The sequence below is a fragment of the Quercus suber genome, unplaced genomic scaffold (genome assembly GCF_002906115.3).
Source record: "Quercus suber isolate HL8 unplaced genomic scaffold, Cork oak 2.0 scaffold_37, whole genome shotgun sequence".
NCBI classification, from domain to species: Eukaryota; Viridiplantae; Streptophyta; class Magnoliopsida; order Fagales; family Fagaceae; genus Quercus; species Quercus suber.
In genome coordinates this window covers 1,476,698-1,501,956 of record NW_027069502.1, presented here as the reverse complement: position 1 = coordinate 1,501,956, position 25,259 = coordinate 1,476,698, and the positions used below count along the sequence as shown (strand labels likewise).

General features: G+C 33.3%; 1 protein-coding gene and 1 pseudogene across 2 annotated transcripts; one reads left to right on the top strand and one right to left on the bottom strand.

The window, feature by feature from the left end:
- Nucleotides 1-511: 511 nt before the first annotated feature.
- On the top strand, nt 512-2,185 carry LOC112005631 (putative pentatricopeptide repeat-containing protein At1g12700, mitochondrial; annotated as a pseudogene).
- Nucleotides 2,186-4,235: 2,050 nt separating this feature from the next.
- Nucleotides 4,236-24,954, bottom strand: LOC111983959 (pleiotropic drug resistance protein 3). 2 transcript variants are annotated; one of them, XM_065770921.1, is made up of 25 exons: nt 24,656-24,954; nt 16,143-16,506; nt 15,724-15,847; nt 14,936-15,021; nt 14,193-14,277; nt 13,047-13,206; nt 12,859-12,935; nt 11,700-11,753; nt 11,506-11,596; nt 11,081-11,382; nt 10,714-10,995; nt 10,278-10,591; nt 9,862-10,022; nt 9,681-9,784; nt 8,765-8,918; nt 8,535-8,672; nt 8,331-8,404; nt 7,900-8,232; nt 7,514-7,804; nt 7,102-7,185; nt 6,843-6,976; nt 5,818-6,045; nt 5,395-5,566; nt 4,787-5,041; nt 4,236-4,683 (listed from the first exon to the last, which is right to left on the bottom strand). In XM_065770921.1, the coding sequence occupies exons 2-25, from the start codon at nt 16,379-16,381 to the stop codon at nt 4,417-4,419; spliced, it is 4,209 nt and encodes a 1,402-aa protein (XP_065626993.1). In that variant the 5' UTR covers nt 16,382-16,506; nt 24,656-24,954; the 3' UTR covers nt 4,236-4,416. The 2 variants fall into 2 exon arrangements, with proteins under 2 accessions (XP_065626993.1, XP_065626994.1); XM_065770922.1 differs by having other exon boundaries at nt 11,542-11,596.
- Nucleotides 24,955-25,259: the final 305 nt, after the last annotated feature.

Sequence of the window (25,259 nt, the reverse complement as noted above, 5' to 3'; positions counted from 1 at the left end):
CTCAAGTTTTAGAAACTCAATTTTTAATTAAATCTTGAGTTTTTAAAACTCGAGATGCTAGTTTCCCAAATTCTTCCCAAACCAGACAACTAACGAAATTGTTAGAATATTAATGTTATTTGGAAAGGGTGTTCGTGGTTTGCCCCTCCATATCTTTTTCTCTCACTAGTCACTACTGCTTCAATCTGCCACGGCTTCTCTATTGAAGCTCCGGAGCTCCACCGAAATCCGACCGAATCGGAATAGCTGTCAGAACTGCTACTTCTTCTTCTTCTTCTTCTCGGAAATGGGTAGGGGTGGTTTTTCTGCTAAATCAACAAGCTCTCTTCTTTTTATATGCAATCATTTGAGAATTAGAGTAAGCCTTCCATTTCATTCTTATTATAATTATTCTACTCTTACTAGTAGAGAAAATGTGGAAAGCCCAAAAGGGTTGTTGGAATATGTAAGAAATGAGGGCAAATCTGGAAGCTTTAGGAATCTTGATCATGCCTTAGACCTGTCTGATAAAATGCTTCACTTAAGCCCTTTGCCTTCCATTGGGGATTTCACTCAGTTGTTAGGTGCCATTGCAAGTATGAAGCACTACACTCAAGTCATTACTCTAATTAAACAACTTGAATCATTTGGTATCTCTCCTAATCTTTATACTCTTACTATTTTGATTAATTGCTTCTGCCATTTAAACTGTCTGGATTTTGGGTTCTTCGTCTTAGCAACAATTTTCAAACTTGGCTATCAACCAAACCATATAACTCTAAACACTCTTGTCAAAGGGCTCTGTCTTCAAGGTAAAATTGCTAGAGCTGTGAGGTTGGTAGAAGAAATGGAGAGAATGGGCATGAACCGGATGTAGTTACTTGTGGAACGATACTAAATGCTCTGTGTAAGATTGGTAAGACTGATATGGCTATTAGATTGCTTAGGAAGATGGAAGAGGGGAAGTTTAAAGCTAATGTGGTACTGTATAGCACAATCATTGACAATTTATGTAAGGAAAAATTGGTAACTAAAGCTTTGAACCTTTTATCTGAAATGAGGAGTAAAGGCATTCAACCAAACATTATAACTTACACGTGCTTATTTCAAGGCCTGTGCAATTTTGGCCAGTGGAGGGAGGCTACTACTTTGTTGAGTGAGATGGTGCAAAGGAAGGTCATGCCAAATGTGCATACCTTCAACCTATTGGTGGACGCACTTTGCAAAGAAGGGAAGCTGACAGAGGCAAAAGAAGTTTTTGATGTGATGATTCAAAAAGGCATTGAGCCTAACACTGTCACTTATAGTTCTTTGATTGATGGATACTGTTTGCAAAACAAAATGGATGATGCAGTCAAAGCATTTAATGTGATGGTTGAGAGGGCTTGTTCACCTAATGTGTATAGCTATAGCATATTGATCAATGGATATTGCAAGAATAAAAGAATTGATGAAGCAAGGAGTCTGTTTCATAAATGTCCAACAAAGGAGTGACTCCTAATATTGTGACTTACAACACTCTTATAAGTGGTTTTTTCCGAGTAGGGAGACCCCAGGCTGCACTAGATCTATTCCATAAGATGCAGGCTTGTGGCCAACCTCTAGATCCCCAAACCTATGCTATATTGATGGATGGCCTTTGTAAGAATAAACAAATTGTTGAGGCAATAAAATTGTTTCAGGGGATGGAAGGCAAAATGCTGGGCAACGATATTGTGATTTACAGCATATTGATTGACGGTTTGTGTAATGCTGGGAAACTTACAGCCGCAAGAGAACTCTTTTATAGTCTACCTGCAAAAGGATTGCAACCCAATGTTCGAACTTACACCATAATGCTCAAAGGGCTTTGCAAAGAGGGACTACTAGATGAAGCGAGTGAGTTGCTTGAGAAAATGGATGGGAACAGTTGTTCACCTAACGATCATACATATAACACAATCATACAAGGGTTATTGTAACACAATGAGACATCAAAGGCAATGAAATATCTTAAAATAATGGTTGACAAGGGTTTTTCGGCAAATGCAACGGTTGCAACCATGTTGGTTGACTTGTTGTCATCTAATCAAGTAGATAAGAACATTCAAGAATTGCTTCACAAGTTTGTGTGAAGGGGTTTTAGTTTCTCAAGATCGAGGACAAGTTTCATATTTTTACCCATCACATGTCAATCTATAAGTGACATGTATTTGTTTTGAGTAAATTTTATATTTTTTATAAGATTATATTTCCCATCATTTATATGTGCAAGATTGATATTTCTCATCATTTGTATGCACAAGATTGATTGTTCCTGTAATTGATCTATCTTTTGTTGAGATTTCATTGTGCACTAATGTTGTCGCTTTTGACCTATTTTCATGGATAGTTATTTCAAATGTTCGCTCCAGTAAAATTAAGTGCTGGAGTTGCGTGTTGAATGTTACTATAAAAATATATATTATGCTTAAATTTAAGGTGTAGTGAATACCTTACTTCATTTGTCTTAGTTTCACATGCTTTCCTGAACTGTATTGACACTAGACTCGGGAGTTGACTAGTGGTAGATCATATTTACTAATTTTAGTTTGTTATTTTGTGGAACGAATGGGACATTTGTAATTATTTAAGGAATACTTGTTGCTAAGTTATTTGTGCAATCCATTTGTGCATTTGGGTATTTTGTTCCAGACTTGGGGTTTGTACATTGTGAAGTTCTTTAAGAAGCTAGAGGAATTTCTCATAAATGTGTTTTCTTATGTACTTATAAAAGAAAATAATTTTTCTTATGTAGACGATTTGATTGGTGCTTAATTTGCTTGTGATTTTTTCTTTTTGGTTTCTGGGTTATGTAGAATTGGTGGTATAGATTTAAGGGTTTTGGTTTTTTTGAAGTTTATAACGGTATCTTAATTAAGATCTAGAAAATTGTTCTGATTTTTTGTTTGATTCATGATTGAAGGCAATGTCAGATTACCAATCATCTAAGTCACATTTTTGTAGTTTTAATGCCTAGTAATTTTAGAGGAACCTATTTCGATGTCCTTTAGCAATTATGTGTTCAAAGAATTTTTATTTTTATTTTCCAAAAAAAGGGGAAAAAGAAGCATCGTTGAGGACCTGTGATCCCTCAACCCATCTGAAGATATCTCTTCCAAATCAGATTTTCTGCCAAGCTTCAAGTCCCCCATAAGTCCTTTTTTCTTCTGCCTTACCAAGGTATTGGAACCAACCAGCTGCTACCCTCTTTGCTTTTGGGCTCCAGCTCAATTGAATTTCATGAAAATTCCTTTGAATCCCAGTCCATAGCAAGTAAACCGCTTTCACTGCTTATCTAAAAAAAAAAAATCACAGTATGAAAGAAAAGTGAATGCTTCAAGCAGAATTAAAATGAAAGAATCAATGGTATTTTTTTTCTTTTAGTTCAATCTTATTTATATGGAGCTTTGTTACTTTTAAAACTTGATTAGTTTACCCATTAAGGCAGTTCAAATGTGCAAAACTATTTTTTGGTTAAAAAAAATCTTCTTTAAGAGTATGTAAAGCTGCTGGAGTGTGTACATGTATTGGAAGGATATTGTGATGGAGTAGCTTTTGTTGGTGTCATCAAATAAAAAGGTATAATATATAGGGATTGATCATCTCTTCAAATGATTCTTTCTTACCAGAAACTCCTATATTAAATGTTGTACCAAGTCGAATCTCTCTGGCCTCAGTTTTTCTATAAAATTCTAGTACTTGAAGTGATTAAGTAATAACATTATACTCTCTTCTTTTTTCATCCTACTTGGTGTCTGAGGTGGCATGCACTATTTCTTTGTTGGTTGATGCTTCTTTCCAGTGGTCAATGTTTCAGTGATCACTTCCTTGTGCTATCAATTTTTATGTTGTTCTATATGTACAGGTAAGGTGCTAAAGTGTTACTGTGAGTCTGTGACTTCTGCATCAAAATATCACACTGTGAGGTTGTAGAAGGCAATTGAAAAAAAAAAAAAAAAAAAAAAATTTTTTTTTTTTTGGTGCTTTTCTGTTAGTTGTTCATATTATTTAAGAAGTGGAAGTGTGTAACACTATAATTCTGTAATTATCATTACGAATTTGTATATTACTACTATAAAAATTGCTCAACATCATTTTACTGTGGCTATCTGAGTTTAAAATCTTAGTAAACAAGTTGCAATTCCACCGAAACACAGTTTGTATAGGTGTAACATCTTGGCAAGGCAATTCATACACAGTGCAAGTTGTAAATTCTTGATTTAACAAAGCTTGATAGCTTCTAATGTATAAATCTCATACAAACATAAGTTTAACTTGTTCAATTACAATAGATCTTAAAAAAACACAACAAATTTACATAGCATCATTGATTACTTAAATGATCGGCACATTAGTTACAAGAAGGATTGTTGACTGTGTACAACTTCTCCATCCTCCACAGGAACAATAAAAAATTTACCTACGCTGAAAGTTTAATTGTGCTATAAAATATGCAAACAAGGAAGCAAAAACAAGGGGGAAGGCAATGAGAACAATCGCCACAAGAGGTAATTGATCATGGTGAAACCCAAAGTAATCTTTTAAGAAGGCCACAACAGTTTTGGTTTCTCCAAATACCATGATGTCCTTATTTATATCTCCATACTGTGAAGTAAGCAATCCATTTAGCGACCAAGATGTAGGAGTCAGATAATACAACCAGATCCACCATTTTGGAATTTGCTGCAAGAGTAGTACAACATAATTGGTTCAACCATATATTCATAAGTTTTCACAATCACACATACACTATGGCCTGAATGGAGACAGAGTTTGGCAACCTTACCGGTTTAGGAATCAAAAAACCAGCAAAAAGGTTGAATGTTGTGTAGAATCCCGAAGACAAAATCGTAGCTACCATGTAGTTTGGTGTGAATGAAACAAGTAGCATTCCAAGATAATTGTAGTACAGCAAGGAACAAAATGTGACATAGAAGTACCAGGAAACCTTATAAGCTGACCCATAATATCCAATCATTGGATATATGATCATCACGAATATGACAGTTTCAATGAAGAGATAGGGAACTTCCACTATCACCTACAAAATTATTATCCATCACTTTATAAGCTGAAAAAAAGGAAAAAACAAGTGGCCCTATCAATATCTTAACATTGTCTCTCTCTCTCTCTCTCTCCCCTTCCTTTTTTGGATCAATGTTGACAGTATACTACACAAGTGGCATTAACCAGTAGAACATATACAGCAAAGAGGTCATAAATTTCTCATGAACATGTTTGTTAAACAGCCCCATATTCCACTGGGTATTCATGTTGTCACTGTCAAAGATCTAGCAAGATTCATCACACATAAAATTGACTTCATTTTGGTTTACAAATAATATCTTGAAATCAAATCTACACTAAATTCAATCAGTTTGAAAAAAATTATACCTGTGCAAGTGAATAAGCCCATGAAGAGTACATCCCTGCAAATTTTTCCCGATACATAACAGTTCGCTCTGTAGCAACATATGGTAGGACTTTTGTGCAGTTACTTATGCCCAAGAAGATCACAGCTGAGTACATTGCCCCAAATATATTGAATACATTCTGCTGGTTATTTCTGTAAGTAAAATAATAGTCAAGTCTTTTATCATATAGAGAAATTTATATATCTTACAGATGTAATCTATCTTAAGCAAAGTGAAGATCTACAATTGTAAGAATCACGTTTAACAAACTTCATAAGTGGCACTCTCATTGTAGTCTCACACTACAAATTTGATTTGTCCAATGTCACTATTACTAGTAGTTATCTCATGCTGTAAGCATTTTTCTAAAGAGAGTGGAAAACTTAAACATATTGAAACTTACATTTTTTTTCCTTGGTTCCAATATAGTACCCCAAAAATTAAAGCTGATATAAGTGCAAATACGATACGCATCAAGTTGTATGCAGGACTCCTCCAATAAGCCAAATGCTGTTTCCATAGGCAAGATTTGAATTGTCCCCAACCATTTTGTGAAAAGAGGGTAGGAAAATACAGATCTCTTGAACCAGGAGGTGGACTACTCAGCTGCCTTACGAGCTCCTTGTTTTTTCTGCAAATGGGATAATAGTAGGAGTCTCAATTGAAGTTTCAAAAATGCCAATACATGTCAAATGTAGATCATTCATCTTAAGGACACTATTTTACTCCACACCGACACAATAGATGGCTTTAAGAGAGATTAGCACAATCTTGATACCTTCTAACCTACATCCAGACACATACACATAAACAGAGAGAGAGAGAGAGAGAGAGAGAGAGCTTTCTAAGCTCCGTTACAAATCAAATAAAGGTTTTTTACTGATATCTCACACACATTGATTTGGCTCAAAATAATCAAACCAAGGCAAAGTTTCTACTTGGAATTCAGCAAAAAGCTTGTTAGGAATAGTTTACACTAAATTCACCTGCAATCTAGTCATCATATGGCTACAACTCTGACATAGAAAAACCGCCATAACAGATTGCATATTCTAATAATTAACTCGAGATTTTGGAAAGAGAGAGATCCGCGTAATACAAATACAACATGTCCGTTCTAAACCCTGATCTGTCTCACAACAGATTGTTATATTTTCTATTTTATGCCGTATACTTTTAGATCCCAATAATTGAGTTTGTTCCCATTGAGGTCGCATAAGGAAGGAAAAATATAATACTGGGCCACCCAATGCTTTTCAGAACAGATGCCAAGCAAATTGTTTGCTTCTTTTGATCTTATTATCCAACATTAGGAATAAGTATGATAGAATTCTGCATCATCAAAGTTACTTTTGAAATAGAAACACATTATTTGACATTATGTGACATCAAAACCAATGACATTCATAATTGAACTCAGCAACTCACTCGTATAAAGCAGATTCTCTGTACTTCAGAGCAAAATCTATGCCAAGTTTTGCTTCTGTAGATGTAGAAGTGACGTCTAACATCCATGCTGCCGGATTGTAATTATTTCTAATCTTTGGAACTCGAGGAATACTCTGTCATTATATAAGTTGAGTAACAAGAAGATTTATCCACTTAACTAGTTGAAGAAAATAGTATTACTAAAAGAAGATAAAAGAGGAAAATGCAGAGGATAAATATATTGTTACAGGAAATGGACCTCAAAATATTCTATAATGCTACTTGAATGCTCTCCTAGTTGTCCAGAGTAAATCAAGTGTCCACCAGTTTTTAGAAGAATTAACTGCAAAAGCAAGAGAAGCATCGGATAAGTAACTCTTCAAGATACAATACTATCCGACACTAGGTCTCATATTCTCTTTTTGGGTAGCAGGTTGGAATGGAGCTTATATAATTATAATCTGGTTGCTCCACAATGGAGTGCATTATTTTCTCCATTGTAGCCAAAAGTAAAACCTCTTAGGCCTTTATTTAGCTCTCCAGTACTTATGCATTTATTCCTAAGATTAATAGCACTCCTAGAAGCAATGGAGCACCGCTTCTTGTTTTCAAAAGTAAATTCTATTTACAATTTTAATTTTAAAATGTTAAAAAAATAGTATTTTTTTAACCTCATCAAATGCTTCAAATATGTCAATACTTGGTTGGTGGATGGTACAAACAATTGTTCTTCCTGTATCAGCTGCATTCTTCACAGCTCGCATGACAATTGCAGCTGCTCTTGCATCCAATCCAGTTGTTGGTTCATCCATGAAGATAATAGAGGGGTTTGCAACAAGCTCCACAGCTATTGTAAGCCGCTTGCGCTGCTCATTTGATAGACCAGTAACGCCAGGTATGCCTACTAAAGCATCCTTTATTCCATCAAGCTCAATGGTCTCTAGGACTTCATTTACAAATTCCTGCATGACATGCCACAGCAGATCTGACAAATTATTATCTCAATAATGAATATAAAACCAAATCTTTGATTGATGCCAGTGCCTGGAGAACTTACAGCTTTAGTTTTTGTGTCTATCTGAGGAGACAGTCGTAGCCAAGCAGAAAATATCACTGATTCTTCAATTGTGATTTGAGGAGAATGTATATCTATTTGTTCACAATAACCTGACACCCTAGCAAATGTTTCTTGGACCTTGGGATACCCTCCAATCTTTATTTGCCCTTCAATATAGCCATTGGTCTTTCTTCCTGCTAGGACATCCAGAAGAGTTGTTTTCCCAGCTCCACTGACACCCATCAATGCTGTAAGAACGCCCGGCCTCAATGCACCCATAATATCAGAAAGAATTTGGAGTTTTTTGTTGGTGAATCCATTTTCTCTCATTTCCTGGGAGCCAAAAAGAAAAGATAAAGACAGGAATTAACATGATAGTGCACAACTATTATAGCAACCACCAGAAACTTATACGAAGTTAATTGTGATACCAAGGGGGTGTCAACAGAGTACTGCACATCTTGAAACACTACTGTTAAGGGTGTAAAAGGTAAGACCATCCTACCTGTTAATTAAGACAGGAAACTCATTAAAACGCTAGAGAAATATTGGCAAACCTTAATTTGGTTCAATACTAGTCTATGGAGAGGTAATGATCTGAAGAATAAGCAAAAGAATAATAAAATTGATAAAACCTTTCTTTGGTTCAATAGTAGTCAGTGGAGGAGAATTTCTAGACTTTTTGTCCAGATGGGTACCATCATGTGAATCTTCACTTCCTCGTATTTCGGAAAGCTTTTCATGTGAGATAATAGCACGAGATGATCCAGGAGCTGAATGTTTATTAAATGAGGATGAATCAACATCTAGCTATTGTTTCATTGCTGTTTAAGTTAAAATATAATAAAAATTAAGACAAACTTACACTTCAAGAAGCTTAAGGCCAAGATGTATCCAATGTTGAAAACTATTGTGAATCCAAATAGGGCACCCAGTGATATCCAATAAAGATATCCATCAAAGTTTAACCCTCGGCTTTTAAGTATTTCTTGCCCTATCGTAGTGTTTGTGGAAAGCATCTACAGACAAGAAAGGAAAGTAAACTTAGTAGGTAAGACCATCTATTTACTCAGGATGTTAATGTCAAAGTTAATTATAGAAATGGCAGACAGTTAGAAGGTTTATAGCAGGATTATTGGTGCACATGCCTCACATCTGAAATTAGTGGCATACTAGCTAGTATAAGCACATAATCTGTAGTCTACAACGTTTGGTTGTAATTGAAGTATTCACTACTTTAGTTGCTACTGTATAAGGCCAGCTAAGATTTGTTACAATTAATAAGTGATATTACAAGAAAATCTATTGAACTTTCAGTGCTTTAGAAGTAATGAAGCCCCAATACAACATTATGACTTACTGGCTAATATTCTAAAAGAAGGCAAAAGTGGGTGGAAGTAATTAGTGAAGAAGAATTTTTGAATTTGCATAAGCTAACAAAAAATTGGCTTAGATTAGAAAAGGCAGAAGTGGGTGGATGGAGATAGTGAAGAAGGATTTGAACTTCCACATTCCAAGAAAGGTTTGGCCCATCAACTTTATACATTGTGACAGGAAATAAGATTTATATAGTTGGGACAAAAGTTTGAGATTCAAATTAAAATAACATACGTAAATAAAGACACTAATAATTAGTGAGGACATTTGAGAATTTATCTGATTGGATTTCATTGTTGATCTCTTTGGAAGAGCCATAAAATCACTAGGTCTGCCCCTTGCTCTTGAGCAGTTGTATCAGCATAAAATAGACTGGATTTTTTGGTATGCAATGAGAGACTCACCTTTTGCCATCGTGGGGCAAGAAATTCATTCAAAGAAAGGCCTATTTCTCCATATGTCAGGGGAGAAACCCAGAAACCCCACTTCAACCAAACAGGCATAGAAGCTGAAACAAAAAACACAGCTGATCCTCTCAACTGGTTATATTAGAATGAGATTGGAGAAGAGGTATGATAACCTTACGTTGAGTGATAATGAAGCCACCAAATACAAACTGTAAAAATACTGCCAAACTACCAGCAGTCATGGCAAAAGTATGAGTCCGGAAGACTGCAGCCACGAAACGAAACATTGATAATGAAGATAAGTGCACCGCGAAAAGAAGAATGAACTGGCAGAAGAACCTGAAAACAAAGAAAATTATTAGAGTCATAACAAAAAGAAACTGAGACTGCTTCTGCACTTACATTCCAAATTTTGGACAGCTATATAAATTAAAGGTTAACTTCATTTATTTTTACTAGACAAGAAAGATAAAACATTGATTTCTATAAATAAAAAAAAAAAGATAAAAATATTTAAAACAAGAACACTAATTGATGAACCAAAAATACGGGGAAATGCACAAGTAAATTTACAAATTTTCATGTCAAGTTCACCTTTTGGCCTCAGGACTATATCCAATTACATAATAAGTAAGAGATGTCCAAACTAGAGATTCCACAAATGAAAGTGGAACCTTTAAAACACTTGCTGGGATTGCATATGCCCAAGCTGGGTAAAAACAGAATTCTTTTTGTTTGTAAAATACTTCAAGCCTTTGAAGAGTCATGGCCAACTCTGGAAGTCCATCAACAAGAAGTATGTTAAGAGAATAAAACAGGGCACCCATATAGTAATTTGCATGAAGAACATCAATATCCATCTGAGTCTGTAAAAATACAGTCATTGTGATGCATCCAATGACAAAAAGCTGCAGATAGAAGAGACCAAAGCGAGTTTCAGATTTGCAGGGCCTTTGACAAAGGAAATAAAGAACATGACTGCAATGGGAAGAATGAGAATCAGTTTTAATACAAAAGTACATTTCCTAACCTGAGTTGTTTTGAAGATATATATGAAAGAATTCCTTTTCATGAGAAGAAGCTCCCTTGATGCACATGCTCTAAAAAGTTCCCATTTAGAAAGAGAATACACGCTAAAGGAAAGAGCGTCCTTATGGCTTTGGGATTTATCATATGGCTCCGAGAGCTCCTCATCTAGCTTCTTTCCATAAGGAGATTCCTTGAACTTCCTAGAGAACATATCAACTGAAACATAACTGTAAGGTACTTCCATGTGATACCAGTACTGTGCTTGATCTTTTCTAGAGATAACCTGCATAAAGATAGGACAAATTTTTTTTTAAAGAAACAAAAGCTTTAAATATATATATATATATATAAGGCTTTTATGTACTTACCTCTTGGACAAAATCAGCAACCCCTTTCCTCTCAGGACACCTAAAACCCCAATCCTCAAAATATTCTAGAATATGATCACGTGGACCATGATACACAATCCTCCCTTCTGACATTAAAATAAGGTCATCAAAAAGATCAAAGGTTTCTGGTGCTGGCTGAAGAAGTGAAACCAGTACAGTAGCATCTGTGATATGCGCCATCTGCTGAAGACAAGTAACAACTTGAAATGCAGTGGAACTGTCTAAACCATTTGTTATTTCATCCATAAACAGGGCTTTTGTAGGACCTACAATCATCTCCCCTGCCAAATTTTAATTTAATTCCTTGTGGTGAAAACTCAAAATTGTAAGCTGAAATTGGGATTTAGCTATCTCAGTAACACTAGTAAATAACAGAACAACTATCATTCTATTATTCAAACTACCGGTAGTCAATCTTTTTTTCTGACCACCAGAGATACCTCTCCTCATGGCATTTCCAACTAGAGTGTCAGCACAGATATCAAGTGCAAGAATCTGAGAAGCCAAGGCAGCAATAGACATAAACTGGTAAGGCATGCATCAGTATAGGAATTACAAGATATAAGCTTTTCTTTTAGCTTAGTTAAAAGAGAGTGACCTTTAATATGTAATCTGTTTGAAGGCTTCCTTTTAGTCCTTTGACAGAAATTGCCTGTCAGAGAAAATGGTAAGATTAATATAGCAAAATATAACTTATGAATACCATCAAGAGGTAGGAACAAAAGAATATCATAGAATGACATGACTGTGGTGCACGATACTTTAAATGAACTTGCATAATAATTATTGTACCTAAAGATATTAGAGTTTTGTAACTTCAATCAATAGTTGCACTAACTTTACTATGCTGCACATTGCTTTACTTTGACTTGCATGATAATGCACACGTAGAACCTAGGATTGCAATGTTACATGTTCTAATAAAGGAACATGTTCAATTACATTGTGTGCACTATCAAATTTGCAAACAAGGAGTATGTTGAAACAAAGAGACAGAAAAATTACGGAATAAAACTATTCTGAAAGAATCTGCGTTCAAGGAAGCATATATATAAATATGCTAAAGTACCTTTGAGGATCTCTTGATTGGACTAAAATTAAGGACAAGTAATGTTCCTAAATTTTAGTTACAATCAAGGGCTAACATGTGCAAAATAAGATACGCCAATAACATGTGCAAAATGTGATAATATGATAAATGAGTCTATACACTAACATCTCGCCCCATACTCGAGGTGGTTTGAAGGAAGCCGTCTTTAGTTTGAAGATGTGAATTGGATGATCAAACTCTCACACATTGCTATGTCTTTTGCTATGGCTATGATTGTTTCCATGTACAGCAGAGAATTTCCTCAAAGTAAGGGGATTCAGCCTCAAGGATTCCATCAATACTTTTTGACATTATCAGAATTTTTTTTTTTTTTTTCCAATTTCACAAAATATTTATCTAATGGATTTGGGTGGGATTTGATTCCATTTTTTTCCCTTTTGCTAATTTTATAGTTGGGGAGGAGGGATTTGAATCTTGGATGTCTTTGTTAGAAACACCAGGAAGTGCCAATTGAGCTACAAGGCCCATGACCGTGTTTGTTGATCAAAACAAAGGGATGTATTTTGACCTTATTAATTTCTCACATAGCCAAAGTACTCGGCATGTCCCCTTCATACATATAAAGAACAGTATTTGAATGATGCTATAGCAGTACAGATAAGTTCACAGACATGAAGGAAAAGAAGACTAGAGATGCAATAGTTACCTTCATGTAAGTGTCTATGTCTGGATCTGGAACAACTCCAGCTTCCTTCTCCCTTTCACTGACCTCCACCATAACCTCTTCATTAGGCCAAAAACAAGTATTATTATTATTATCATCATCATTGTTATGAATTGATAGGGAATCTATAACTGAATCATCTTTAAGGAGAATCTCTAAGGAAAAGTTACCTGCTCGGCTTCCTACACCTTGACAACGTGCTGAAAAATCCAGTATTTCCCTCACAGTCATCTCATGAATGTGCAGGTCATTTTGGCTAATATAGGATGAAGTCTTTTGGGGAACAAACTCTTCTAGCTTGTATCCATTGTAAGAAATTTCCCCAGTAATCTATTAGAGAAAAGGAGAAAGGCATATAATACAACACTTACATTACACACTGAAGTATTTGTCTCACATATTTTAATTGTTAACACAAGGACATAGGTATAATTTAAAAGTTCTTCTATGGCCACAACAAAATCTTACAATATTTTCACAAGTAGCTAAGGGGTCAGTTTGCTATAAGTCGGTATAGCATATAGACTTTGATATTTCAGTTTTATATGTTAGCATATATTAGGAAATTACCATAATATTTTTTATCTCTCACTCTCAATCCCAACTACTTTTTTAGGTATAATAGCTAGAATTTTGAGAATTCCTCTATATTTTAGAATTCCTTCTAGGAAGTATTATTGACCAGAGCATACCAAAAATCAGCCGAAAACCCTTCTCACACTCTGCTAGAAAGTTCTTCTAACCAAGCCAATGGCCTACGCCTTCGCTCACTTGAACATGTTGGCAACTCCAGGCCACTGGTGTAGCCATCCTTTGAACATAATAGTTGTCCTCTGGTCTTCATGGACATGGTTTCCTTCATGAGCGTATATTCCAAATTCAAGTTGTCTTCAAGTTTACACTTGATTTTGATGGGGATGTTACAATAAATTACCATAAATACATAAGCCATGATGTATAACACCATAGGCTATTGTGGTTTTGTAATGCATTGGATTATTGTGGTTTAGGCTTACTATACTAAGTCTAATCTATTTTTATATATACCCTACATTAAATATTGTAACATATAGTTCAATATAGCAAAGATGTGACTCATTGTCTTTCCGCTGTAGACATAGGCCATCAAGCCAAACTTTGTTAATAGATTATCTTATTTCTACTTTCTTTTTTTATGTGTTTTATTTTATTCTTTCTATTTTAACATTATAAATTTAAAATGTTAGGATCTACATAGGTATTGCTTTGAGCTTTTCTTGATCTTTTCTGTAGTGATCATTCTGTAATTTGCATTGCAATTATTGTGAGTGTGAAACCTTGAGAGATTGGTTTAGATTCCTTGATAGAGCCTTTAAAAGGGTGGTCTTCCCACAACCCGGGGGACCAAGCAGTAGAGTTATCCTGCAAGAAAGGTAAGGCCATGTAAACACATTTCTAGCCTCATTAAAGCACATTTTTCAGTTCTCTCTATTGTTAAAAAAAAAACCATTGAAGCTAGGAACACAACAAAAATTGTAGTGAAATTGTAGAATTCTAGTATAATTTGAGAATGTTGTAAAATTATAGTGAATTTTTAATGTGCCCTAAAAAAAAAAAAACTTCGGAGTGTATAGTATGAAAATGTGTTACAGATTCTAGTAAGTATTTCAATGTGAAGGGACAATGTTCCCCACTCCAAAGCATTATAAATTTATGTATAGAGGTATTGTATCAATGAAGATTTCATAAAAATGGGATAGCACTAGGTGATAAGAAATCACAGTATAATATCTTTTCCAACTGAAAAGTCTGTGCTAAATAAGCACCTCCAATGAATAAAGCATGACTACCCAATTACATGTCCCTCACATATCTAAAAAATATACTACAAGTCCTCAAAATTTCCTTAATACACCAATCTAAATCATACAAAGGTTTTTTTTTTCTTAATAAAATTTCTGTATATGATACCACCTAGAAGTATCCTGCAAGAAAGATGCCATTTAAACAAGATATAAAGACAGACCAACAAAGTGAGGAACTCAATTTCAATTATTTCTGTATATAGGCTATAGCTTACCTTCCTGGCTTTATGATACCACAAACGTCATTGATGATGCTTATCTTGGTTTGACTTGACTTTGAACCTGGCAGCTTAGTGAAAACCTGTTAAGAAAGAAAGAAGACAACCTTGATTTTCCAATATTCATACATGTTATATAATAAGCTAATAACTGTAGCATATTTTTATTTTAGATAAAATAAATAAACTATTCATAAACTGTAGGTTATACAATTCAGCAAGATTCAGAAAACCCAGGTTACTTCTTGGTTATTGATGCAGAATGAAAAGTGTAAAGGTGTTAGATATCGTTCTAGTTAGATGTAAACCATTAAATCTATAAGGAACGCTTCTTGTAGTCTCAAGAAAAAAACTCTAGTATCCATCAGAAATAGAGAGCCATATTTTTTATATTAAATTATTGAAAACAAATTGTTATTTTTGTTTTACAAATTGTAAGCCTATATAAAGGCTCCTAAAAACTTTATTTTTAAGTAGAAATATTTCAAAATAGACATGACTCTAATTTGATAAGGAAAACCTTAAAATCACCTAAAATCAAGAAAATAGAATCCTAAAATTATGAAAATTACATAAAAGTATGAAAATATAACAAATGACAAAATTTAATCCCATTTTCTTTGCTCTAAGATGGTCATACTGAGACACAAACATGCATGTGTATATGCATATTTATACCCCATGATGCCTTTTATTTTTATTTTTTGTTTTTTAAAACTTCTATGTCAAAGCTAAAAATCCATAAATCCAACTTTGAATTACTCTCCAAAAATGAAAATACTTACAGAGAGTATGCTTTTAAGAGAATTCCATAGTGTTGGAAGGGGCTTGCCGTGAACCACCTCACATTCAGCCTCCACACGCAAATTTTTGTATCTCACCTCCACAGTAGGCAATTTTACACCAACACTGTAAAAACAATTCATTTTTTGGTAAGCTTCAAAAAAAAAATAATTCAGACAAATGAACTGTTCATTATTCATGGAAAAAAACACTAACTCGTTGAGCAATGAAAAAGATAGCAAGAGCAATGAACAGCAACATGGTATGGGAATTCAATTCTAGCATGCAAGCTTTTGCTTCTCTATGTATGACTTAGTTGCTATGACATCAATTCCATTCAAATTGATTCTACATACATATGTTGCTTGTATATACTTAGGCATGATTTTTACAAGAAAAAAAAAGTGAGTAAAAGAATTACTTGTCTATCCTGTTTTTTATTTTTCTCAACAAGTGAAGGTTGTCATGCTCAATGTGCTTAATGAGCTTCTCTATGAAGAGATGGCGTTCTTGAGCTCCAAGCTTGGTAACATCTATCGCCCTTTTTCCTTTATTATCAGTATCACCAACATCACCATTATTGTCAAATAAGGATGATCTCAGCCGCTCAAAGGTAGGCAATCTCTCAATTGCAGCCCACTGCGAGTCATACTCAGCCATCACGCTTTTTAGAACCCAATCCTCAACTTCTTTGGAAACTCGAGGTATGATGCAAAAAAGATGATCTAATACGTCTTCCTAATTCTGCCAACTTAATTCTCAGTATCTATATATCTCATCTGTACCTGTTACGAATACACGTCAGTAAAAGTCCCACATAGAAATTACTAAAGAAGTTAAGGGATTAATATAACATAATTGGGTCCAGACTTTTGTTTTTGGGTTAAATGATATTTTTATATTTTATATTAAGGTTTCAATTGGAATCTCCCCAAGGTGCTTTCTTCCCAACAATACCAACAATTTGAGCCATTTTAGTTGAACTTAGAGAGCTTCAATTTGCAAGAAAAAGGTGGAGAAAGATGGTTTTAAACTCTCTTTATCATCATTAATTCATCAATCTTCATTGTCTGAGCCTAAGCAAAGTGTTGCACGCATGTGTATATATACATATATAGATGTTTCTATTGTTGATTAATTTAATCTTAATCTACACAAATACTTATCACATTCAAAATTTTACTTATTTAATTTACAACTGAGCTTTAAATTTTCAGCTAACTTCGCTTTTTTCTATTTGTATTATTGATTGAGCATTGTTAGTGATACTAAAAACTTTTACTAAATAAATCTTAAAAATTGATGTTCCAATAATCGCAAAAAGGTAATTAGGACATTTACTTATTATGTTATTAAGGTGACATGGGCACAAATCACATTCTTCACCACTTTAGTTTGTCTTTTGTAAATTGATCGTAACTTTGGCATTTTTCATATTAGTTTTATAACACTCATCATTGAATAAGGTATATAACAAAATTCAAGACCAGTGTGCATATATTCATTATAGATACAATAGAATTTTAATCTATAGCGTCTGATTCATAATAATTGCCCTTTATTATTATGCCAAGATACCAATTGGTTTTTGGTGTAGGCGGAGCTTGAATTTCAAATTTCTTACTCAACGACAAGAGACTTTACCTGAGCTAGTTAGAACCCCACTTCGTTATAGTTTTGATAATTATGGCTGTGTTTGCCCATGAGATGTTTGGAGCAAGATTGTCTTTTTTATTTATTTATTATTATATATTATTACAAGATAAAAATTCTACTCTAGCCTGATCTAAGTGTATGTGTGTGAAACTCTCTCCTAGAGGTTTGAATTCTGGCCTTTACTCCCCACACCCCACAAGCACTTATACTTGTGGAGTAACCATCGCACCAAGGGTATGCGATAGTATAGCAAGATTGTCTTAAAAGTTACAACTTACGACTGATCAAATCTTACAATTTGCTTCTATTTCCTTTTCTCAAAATAAATCTTATAAGTTTTGCATGCATCCTTTAATGTATTATCCCATAAGCACGCGGATCTAGGCTAATCCTATAAGAGGTGATGGCTTTTTCTCAAATGAGGATAATATTTCATCTAAAAAGAATTAGGATAATAGATTTAAATTTCATCACAAAATGGAATAACAAGAGAAAATTTGGAATATCCCAAAATCATATTATATCATATAATTAAATTTAGATCTTAATCAAGTGGATATCTTCTCTCTTTGCGACAAATGCATGTCTACACTTTGTTTCATTATTATATTTTTATGTGACTTTCTTTCATTATTAATGCTTCATCTATTTCGATGAAAAACATTATGTAAAGATAATTTTTTATATTTTCTAGTGTTTGGTAGCATCAGAAAAAATGAGTTAAAGGAAAATTATCTTTGATCAACTAAAAAGTATGGCTTATTATTAGATATTGTTTTCCACTATTTTTTTTTTATATAGAAAATAACTCTATTTCATAGCAAGTTAAATAAGGGAAGTTAGAAAATTGTTTTTCCAACCCAATTAAAGCTGCTACCAGGCATAGGAAAATGGGATAGTTTTATAAATAATTTTTTTTTTTTGAAAAATGACTCACTTTTTAGAAAACATTATTGCCGAAACAAATAGAGCGTAGATTAAACTCTATTACCAACTATTAATTCTACTTAAAACTTTATGGTTAAAAAAAATCTCTACATAAAACTTTATTACTATATAAGTTAATTCAAGAAATTTAAAGCTAAAAAAATTCAAAAAATTTAACATTATACTTCTACCAAAATTCTATTATCAGAAGTACCAATTGTTTAAATCAAAAAGAAGTACCAATTGTTTACTCTATGTAAAGCTCTATTACCTAATTTTCAAGAAATTTAAGAATAGAAAAAATTCAAGAAATTTAACACTACACTTCAACAAAAAATTTACTATCATAAGTACCAACAGTAGCTCTTTGTAAGCTCTATTATCTAAATTTCAAAATATTTAAATTCGATTTCAACAAAAATTCTATTAAAACGAGTTTAAATTAATTTGATATAATATTTAATAGTTAATATAACTATTTTGATTATATATCATACTATCAAAAGTTCCTCTATATAAAACTCTATTAATTAAGTTTCAAGAAATTTAAATTCTACTTCAACTAAAATTCTATAACAAAAATTTTGAATTAATTTAAAATAAAGTTAATATTTATTATTAACTATTTTGTCTATATATCATAATTTTATCTTTTAATGTAGAAAAATTTACACACCACACATATTTCTTGCCTCAAGTATCTTAATACATGTTTGTATTACATTTTACACATCGAATATATATATATATATATAAAGATAGGTTTAAGTTACACATTGTGCACATTTTTTAAACCGTTGAATATAAGTATATCCTACGGTTAAAAAAAGACTATAATTATTACAAATATTCTGATTAGAATCTAATTAATATTAATTACCCTCATTTATTACCTTCTAAACCTATTTCTAAACCTAAAAAAAGTTTGACTTCTCACTCTCTCTACCATTTACGTTTCTCTGTCTCTCTTTCTCCTCCACCACCTCCACAGGGGGAAAAAAAAAACACCCAAGCTGAACACTAACTAGAGGTACGTGAGGTGCTTTGTTTCTAGTTTTCCTTTCTTTTCTGGTTTGTGTGATCTCTGTTTCTTTTTTGGTTTGACTGTTTGCATCTTTCCATCATAATTCTCTAGAAACATTCACATGAAGACATGGAGAGCCAGAAAAGATGATCCAATTATCCAAAGCAATTGTGATGGTTCGTTTTGGCATTCATAGCCACATAAGTTCCTTTTACATTTGACTTCCATTGCAAACATGAATCACTCATCTAGTTGCGATTATAAAAACTGACCTCTCATTGATAGTAACACGCCAACACTAGCTTCCAATTGCTTATCACACATTATAAGATATGCAAATAGAGTAGCCAAATTGCATGATCAAAATGTCAATATATTGTTAATTGAAATTATAGTCAACTTAATGATTTTTGGAATTTATATTTAATTTTGTGATGCCATTTATATATTGTTAATTGAAATTATCACAAAAACTTTGAAAGTAATCAGAATTACCCAAAAATGAAAGGTATTACTCATAATTTCCTTCCTTGGTCCCCGAAAAGATCTTAAAAAGAAAATTACAAAGCACTCTGACACTAATCCGAATCCAATATCACATCAAGAGTCATGAATGATAAGAGTCATGATAAACATCCAGGCGACAAACAGAGGGCGCATGGCTCTGAACAAAGACCTAACAATGTAGACTAGAAAGGTGAAAGGCAGGAAAAACACCGAAGCCACAGGTTTTTTTTTTTAGCCGGCAACCTGTGGAGGTGGTGGAGGAGAAAGAGAGACAGAAACGCAGAGAGAGAGAGAGAGAGAGAGAGAAACGTAATGAGAGAGAGAGAGAGTCAAAAGTCAAACTTTTTTTGAGTTTAGAAATAGGTTTAAAAGGTAATAAATGGCGTACAAAGATGCTGTTGCTGGCGTACAGCCATATCCTCAGCCATCTCAGAGCTGCCTACCCCAATTGCTTCAACAGGTTCCAACTTCCAAATCCAAATCCATCCTTCCTCTTTTTTAATTTATTAGGGAAAAAGGGAGTGCAATTGTGGCTGCATTATGCTCGTGGTGGTGCTTGTTCAAACCCGTGGCTTCGCTGTTTTTCCTACCTTTCACCTTTCTATTCTACATTGTTAGGTCTCTATTTAGAGCCATGCGCCCTTTGTTTGTCGCCTGGATGTTTGTCATGACTCTTATCACTCATGACTCTAGATGTGATATTGGATTCGGATTAGTATCAGAGTGCTCCGTAATTTTCTTTTTAAGATCTTTTTAGGGACCAAGGAAGGAAATTATGAGTAATACCTTTCATTTTTGGGTAATTCTGATTACTTTCCAAGTTTTTGTGATAATTTCAATTAACAATATATAAATGGCATCACAAAATTATATATAAATTCCAAAAATCATGACGTTGACTATAATTTCAATTAACAATATATTGACATTTTGATCATGCAATTTGGCCACTCTATTTGCATATCTTATAATGTGTGATAAGCAACCTTGGAAGTTGGTGTTGGTGTGTTGCTATCAATGAGAGGTCAGTTTTTATAATCGCAACTAGATGAGTGATTCATGTTTGCAGTGGAAGTCAAATGTAAAAGGAACCTATGTGGCTATGAATGCCAGAACGAACCATCATGTTTGCTTTGGACAATTGGATCATCTTTTCTGGCTCTCCACGTCTTTATGTGAAAGTTTCTAGTGAATTATGATGGAAAGATGCAAAGAGTCAAACCAGAAAAGAAACAGAGATCACACAAACTAGAAAAGAAAGGAAAACTAGAAACAGAGCACCTCATGTACCTCTAGTTAGTGTTCAGCTTGGGTTTTTTTTTGAGGTGGTGGAGGAGAAAGAGAGAGAGAAACGCAGAGAGAGAAACCGGGAGAGAGAGAGTCAGAAGTCAAACTTTTTTTGAGTTTAGAGATAGGTTTAGAAGGTAATAAATAAGGGTAATTAATTAGAGTCTAATAAGAATATTTGTAATAATTATAGTCTTTTTTTAATCGTTGGATCTACTTAAATCTAATGGTTTAACCTATCGCATGTATATATATATATATATCTACAGTTTAATTTAGTAGGTAAATCACGGTTATTGTAGAGATTGTTGTAATTATAAACTTAAAAAACATAATGGTTTTTAACTATGAGTCATGCTAACGGATGCTTTTAGAGTAATGATTAATAATTTATTTTAGGAAAGTTTTGACGCCATTTTTATGGAAAATGGAAAAAGCTGTCAAAACATTAATTGTTTTTTTTTTTTCTTTTCTCATAAAAGCTTTCTTTAAATGTATTGTTAACCATTCCCCTAAGGACATCCGTTAGCATTTCCTTTTAACTAATAAGGTTGAATTGACTTCAAATGCCTTGTATAACTTGTTTTCAGGATCCTATCATGAAGGACCCAAAAAGAAAACTACAGTACAAAATAAAAAAGTTCATTACTTTGTAACAATGGTGGAATGTCATTATTCTTGTTGGTGGGTTGAAGAGAAAGGGTAAGTGTGAATTGATGTGTATCTCGCGGTGGATCATAGACTAGAGTTGGACCTCAAGCTTTTGAGACAGTGGATATCTCGAGACAACCCTACTGGGATTTACAAATATAAGAATCTATACATGAAATTAATTATAAGAGTCCGGTCAAGGATTGTATAACGAGAGCATTTATTAGGGGATCATTTAAAAAAAGTTTTAAAACTTAAATTATAATAATATATTTTTTCCATTTTGGGATTACCTTACAATTTTTATACCGGACTAAACATTAATTTGTTTTTTTCTAGCTTTATGGATGCCCAATCAGAAGATTGAACAAGTAAAGCTATCTCATCACTAAAGGCACAACTTCATGAACTACTCTTTGCTCTTCTCTTCTTCTTCTTCTTCTTCTTCTTCTTCTTTTTTCTTTTTTTTTTTTTTTTTTTTTTTTTTTCTTTTCCCATAAAAGCTTTCTTTAAATGTATTGTTAACCATTTCCCTAAAGACATCCGTTAGCATTTCCCTTTAACTAATAAGGCTGAATTGACTTCAAATGTCTTGTATAACTTGTTTTCAGGATCCTATCATGGAGGACCCAAAAAGAAAACTACAGTACAAAATAAAAAAGTTCATTACTTTGTAACAATGGTGGAATGTCATTATTCTTGTTGGTGGGTTGAAGAGAAAGGGTAAGTGTGAATTGATGTGTATCTCGTGGTGGATCATAGACTAGAGTTGGACCTCAAGCTTTTGAGACAGTGGATATCTCGAGACAACCCTATTGGGATTTACAAATATAAGAATCTATACATGAAATTAATTATAAGAGTCCGGTCAAGGATTGTATAACGAGAGCATTTATTAGGGGATCATTTAAAAAAAAATTTAATACTTAAATTATAATAATATATTTTTTCCATTTTGGGATTACCTTACCATTTTTATACCGGACTAAACATTAATTTGTATTTTTCTAGCTTTATGGATGCCCAATCCGAAGATTGAACAAGTAAAGCTATCTCATCACTAAAAGCACAACTTCATGAACTACTCTTTGCTCTTCTCTTCTTCTTTTTTATTTTATTTTTATTTTATTTTTTTATTTTTTTAATTTATTACTTCATGAACTACTCGTAAAAACCAAGTAGCACACTTCGTATATCAAACAAAGCTTTTTCTTTCGTTTTTTTTATGGGGGTTGATCTTATTTCCTTTTTTAAAAGTATCCTTTATCACCAAAAGTAACCTGTCTCTTAACAAAAGCATTGATAAGCAAGAATGCCTCAAATAATTAAGTGGGGACGTTTCTTAATTAGCCAACTAAAAAGTTAGACATTGTTTTCTCAAAAAAAGAAAAAAGAAAAAAGTTAGACATTGAGTGAGACAAAAGCCATTATAATAATGCAACGTTAAGCATCAAACTTGGTCCCATGCATTAACTAAAGTCATATTTACCAACGATTCAGGACGAAGCTAGGGCCTAGAGTTAGGGAGCCAAAAGTATAAACAATTAAAGTAAAGCTATCTCATCACTAAAAGCACAACTTCATGAACTACTCTTTGCTCTTCTCTTCTTCTTTTTTATTTTATTTTTATTTTATTTTTTTATTTTTTTAATTTATTACTTCATGAACTACTCGTAAAAACCAAGTAGCACACTTCGTATATCAAACAAAGCTTTTTCTTTCGTTTTTTTTATGGGGGTTGATCTTATTTCCTTTTTTAAAAGTATCCTTTATCACCAAAAGTAACCTGTCTCTTAACAAAAGCATTGATAAGCAAGAATGCCTCAAATAATTAAGTGGGGACGTTTCTTAATTAGCCAACTAAAAAGTTAGACATTGTTTTCTCAAAAAAAGAAAAAAGAAAAAAGTTAGACATTGAGTGAGACAAAAGCCATTATAATAATGCAACGTTAAGCATCAAACTTGGTCCCATGCATTAACTAAAGTCATATTTACCAACGATTCAGGACGAAGCTAGGGCCTAGAGTTAGGGAGCCAAAAGTATAAACAATTTTTTTTTTTTTGAAACTCCAAGTAAGCATTCATTTAGAAGAGAAATGTTATGTCCACAATATTTTCATTACATTTTTACAACAAATCGTAAGTGGTAGGTTATTATTGGTTGTTATAAGTGAGCAAAAAAGTAATTTAAGTTGTGGATTCAAATTAGAACTAATAACAACTTACCGCATGTGATTTGTTGTGAAAATGTTGTGGACGTAACACTTCTCAATTTACAAAGTTACGTTTTTTTTTTTTTTTTAATACTTTTTTTTTGGGTGTCCTGTGTGTTGTCAAATGTGCGTGGGTGTTCACTTAGACTAGTTAGAATTGACTTAGGAATTTTTTATTTTATTTTATTTTTTGTTTGTGTCTTGTGTGGGTTTGTTTTGGGGTATTGTTTGAGCTTAAGTTTGTTATTGGTAAATTTTATTGTTAAATTTATTTCAAATTTTAGATCAATAAAAATTTGTTATAGCCTTTAAAAAGATCAATAATATTGTTGAGAAGGCAAAGTGCAAATTTATTGAAACAAATTGCTAAAATTAATACACACACACATATATATATATATACACACTAAAAAAATTTTGAAAAAATTTAGGGGGGACCACTGCCCCCCCCCCTAGTCCAACTATAGTTCCGTTACTGCAACGATTTGATAGAATTTCCATGTAAATAAATGTGTTTGAATGTGGATAAAGATTAAAAAAAACATATACACACAAATAGAACGGAGAAGAAATTTAGACTCTGAACTGAAGTTAGGAAATTTTGTGCACCTAAGAGGACTGTTTTCTTGCCAAAATCTATTCGAAAAAGAAGAAGAAGAAAAGTTGTACCTTATATTTGGTTTCATGCACCTTTGTCAACTCTTTCAGTCTCCTGTGTAATCATATCAAACTTTCATTTCCAAGTATGGCTCGGGCTTTAGTTTCTTTCTACTATATCATGGATCAGCTTGGTTCAATCATTTCTTCAGAGTTCACGGTGTTTGCAGATGTTGAGGAGCAAATCCAAAAGCTTGAAAGCAAATTCCATAGTATTCAGAGAGTGCTCAACGATAAAGAGGAAAGGTTTGTGAAGGAGGAAGCTGTGAAGGTTTGGTTCAAAAGACGTATCCTATGAGATTGACGACATGTTGGATGAATCAAACAGTACTACTAGCTAGCAACTGATAAAGAAGAGGAATCTATGGGCCCTCACCAACTTTAATCTCTCAAATCCTAATCATTTTCAGCATTGTGGTATTGCTATTTGTTCGTACAAAAGAGTTAATAAATGAAAGATTTAGCAATCATCCCACAGGAGAATAAAGAAGCCCTTAGAGCATCCTTATCAGATGTTGCAAAATTTTTGTCATTTTACCACATCAAACACCTACTTTATTATTTTACCACATCATTTTACAACATCTCATTTATCAGATGTTTTATAATTCAATTC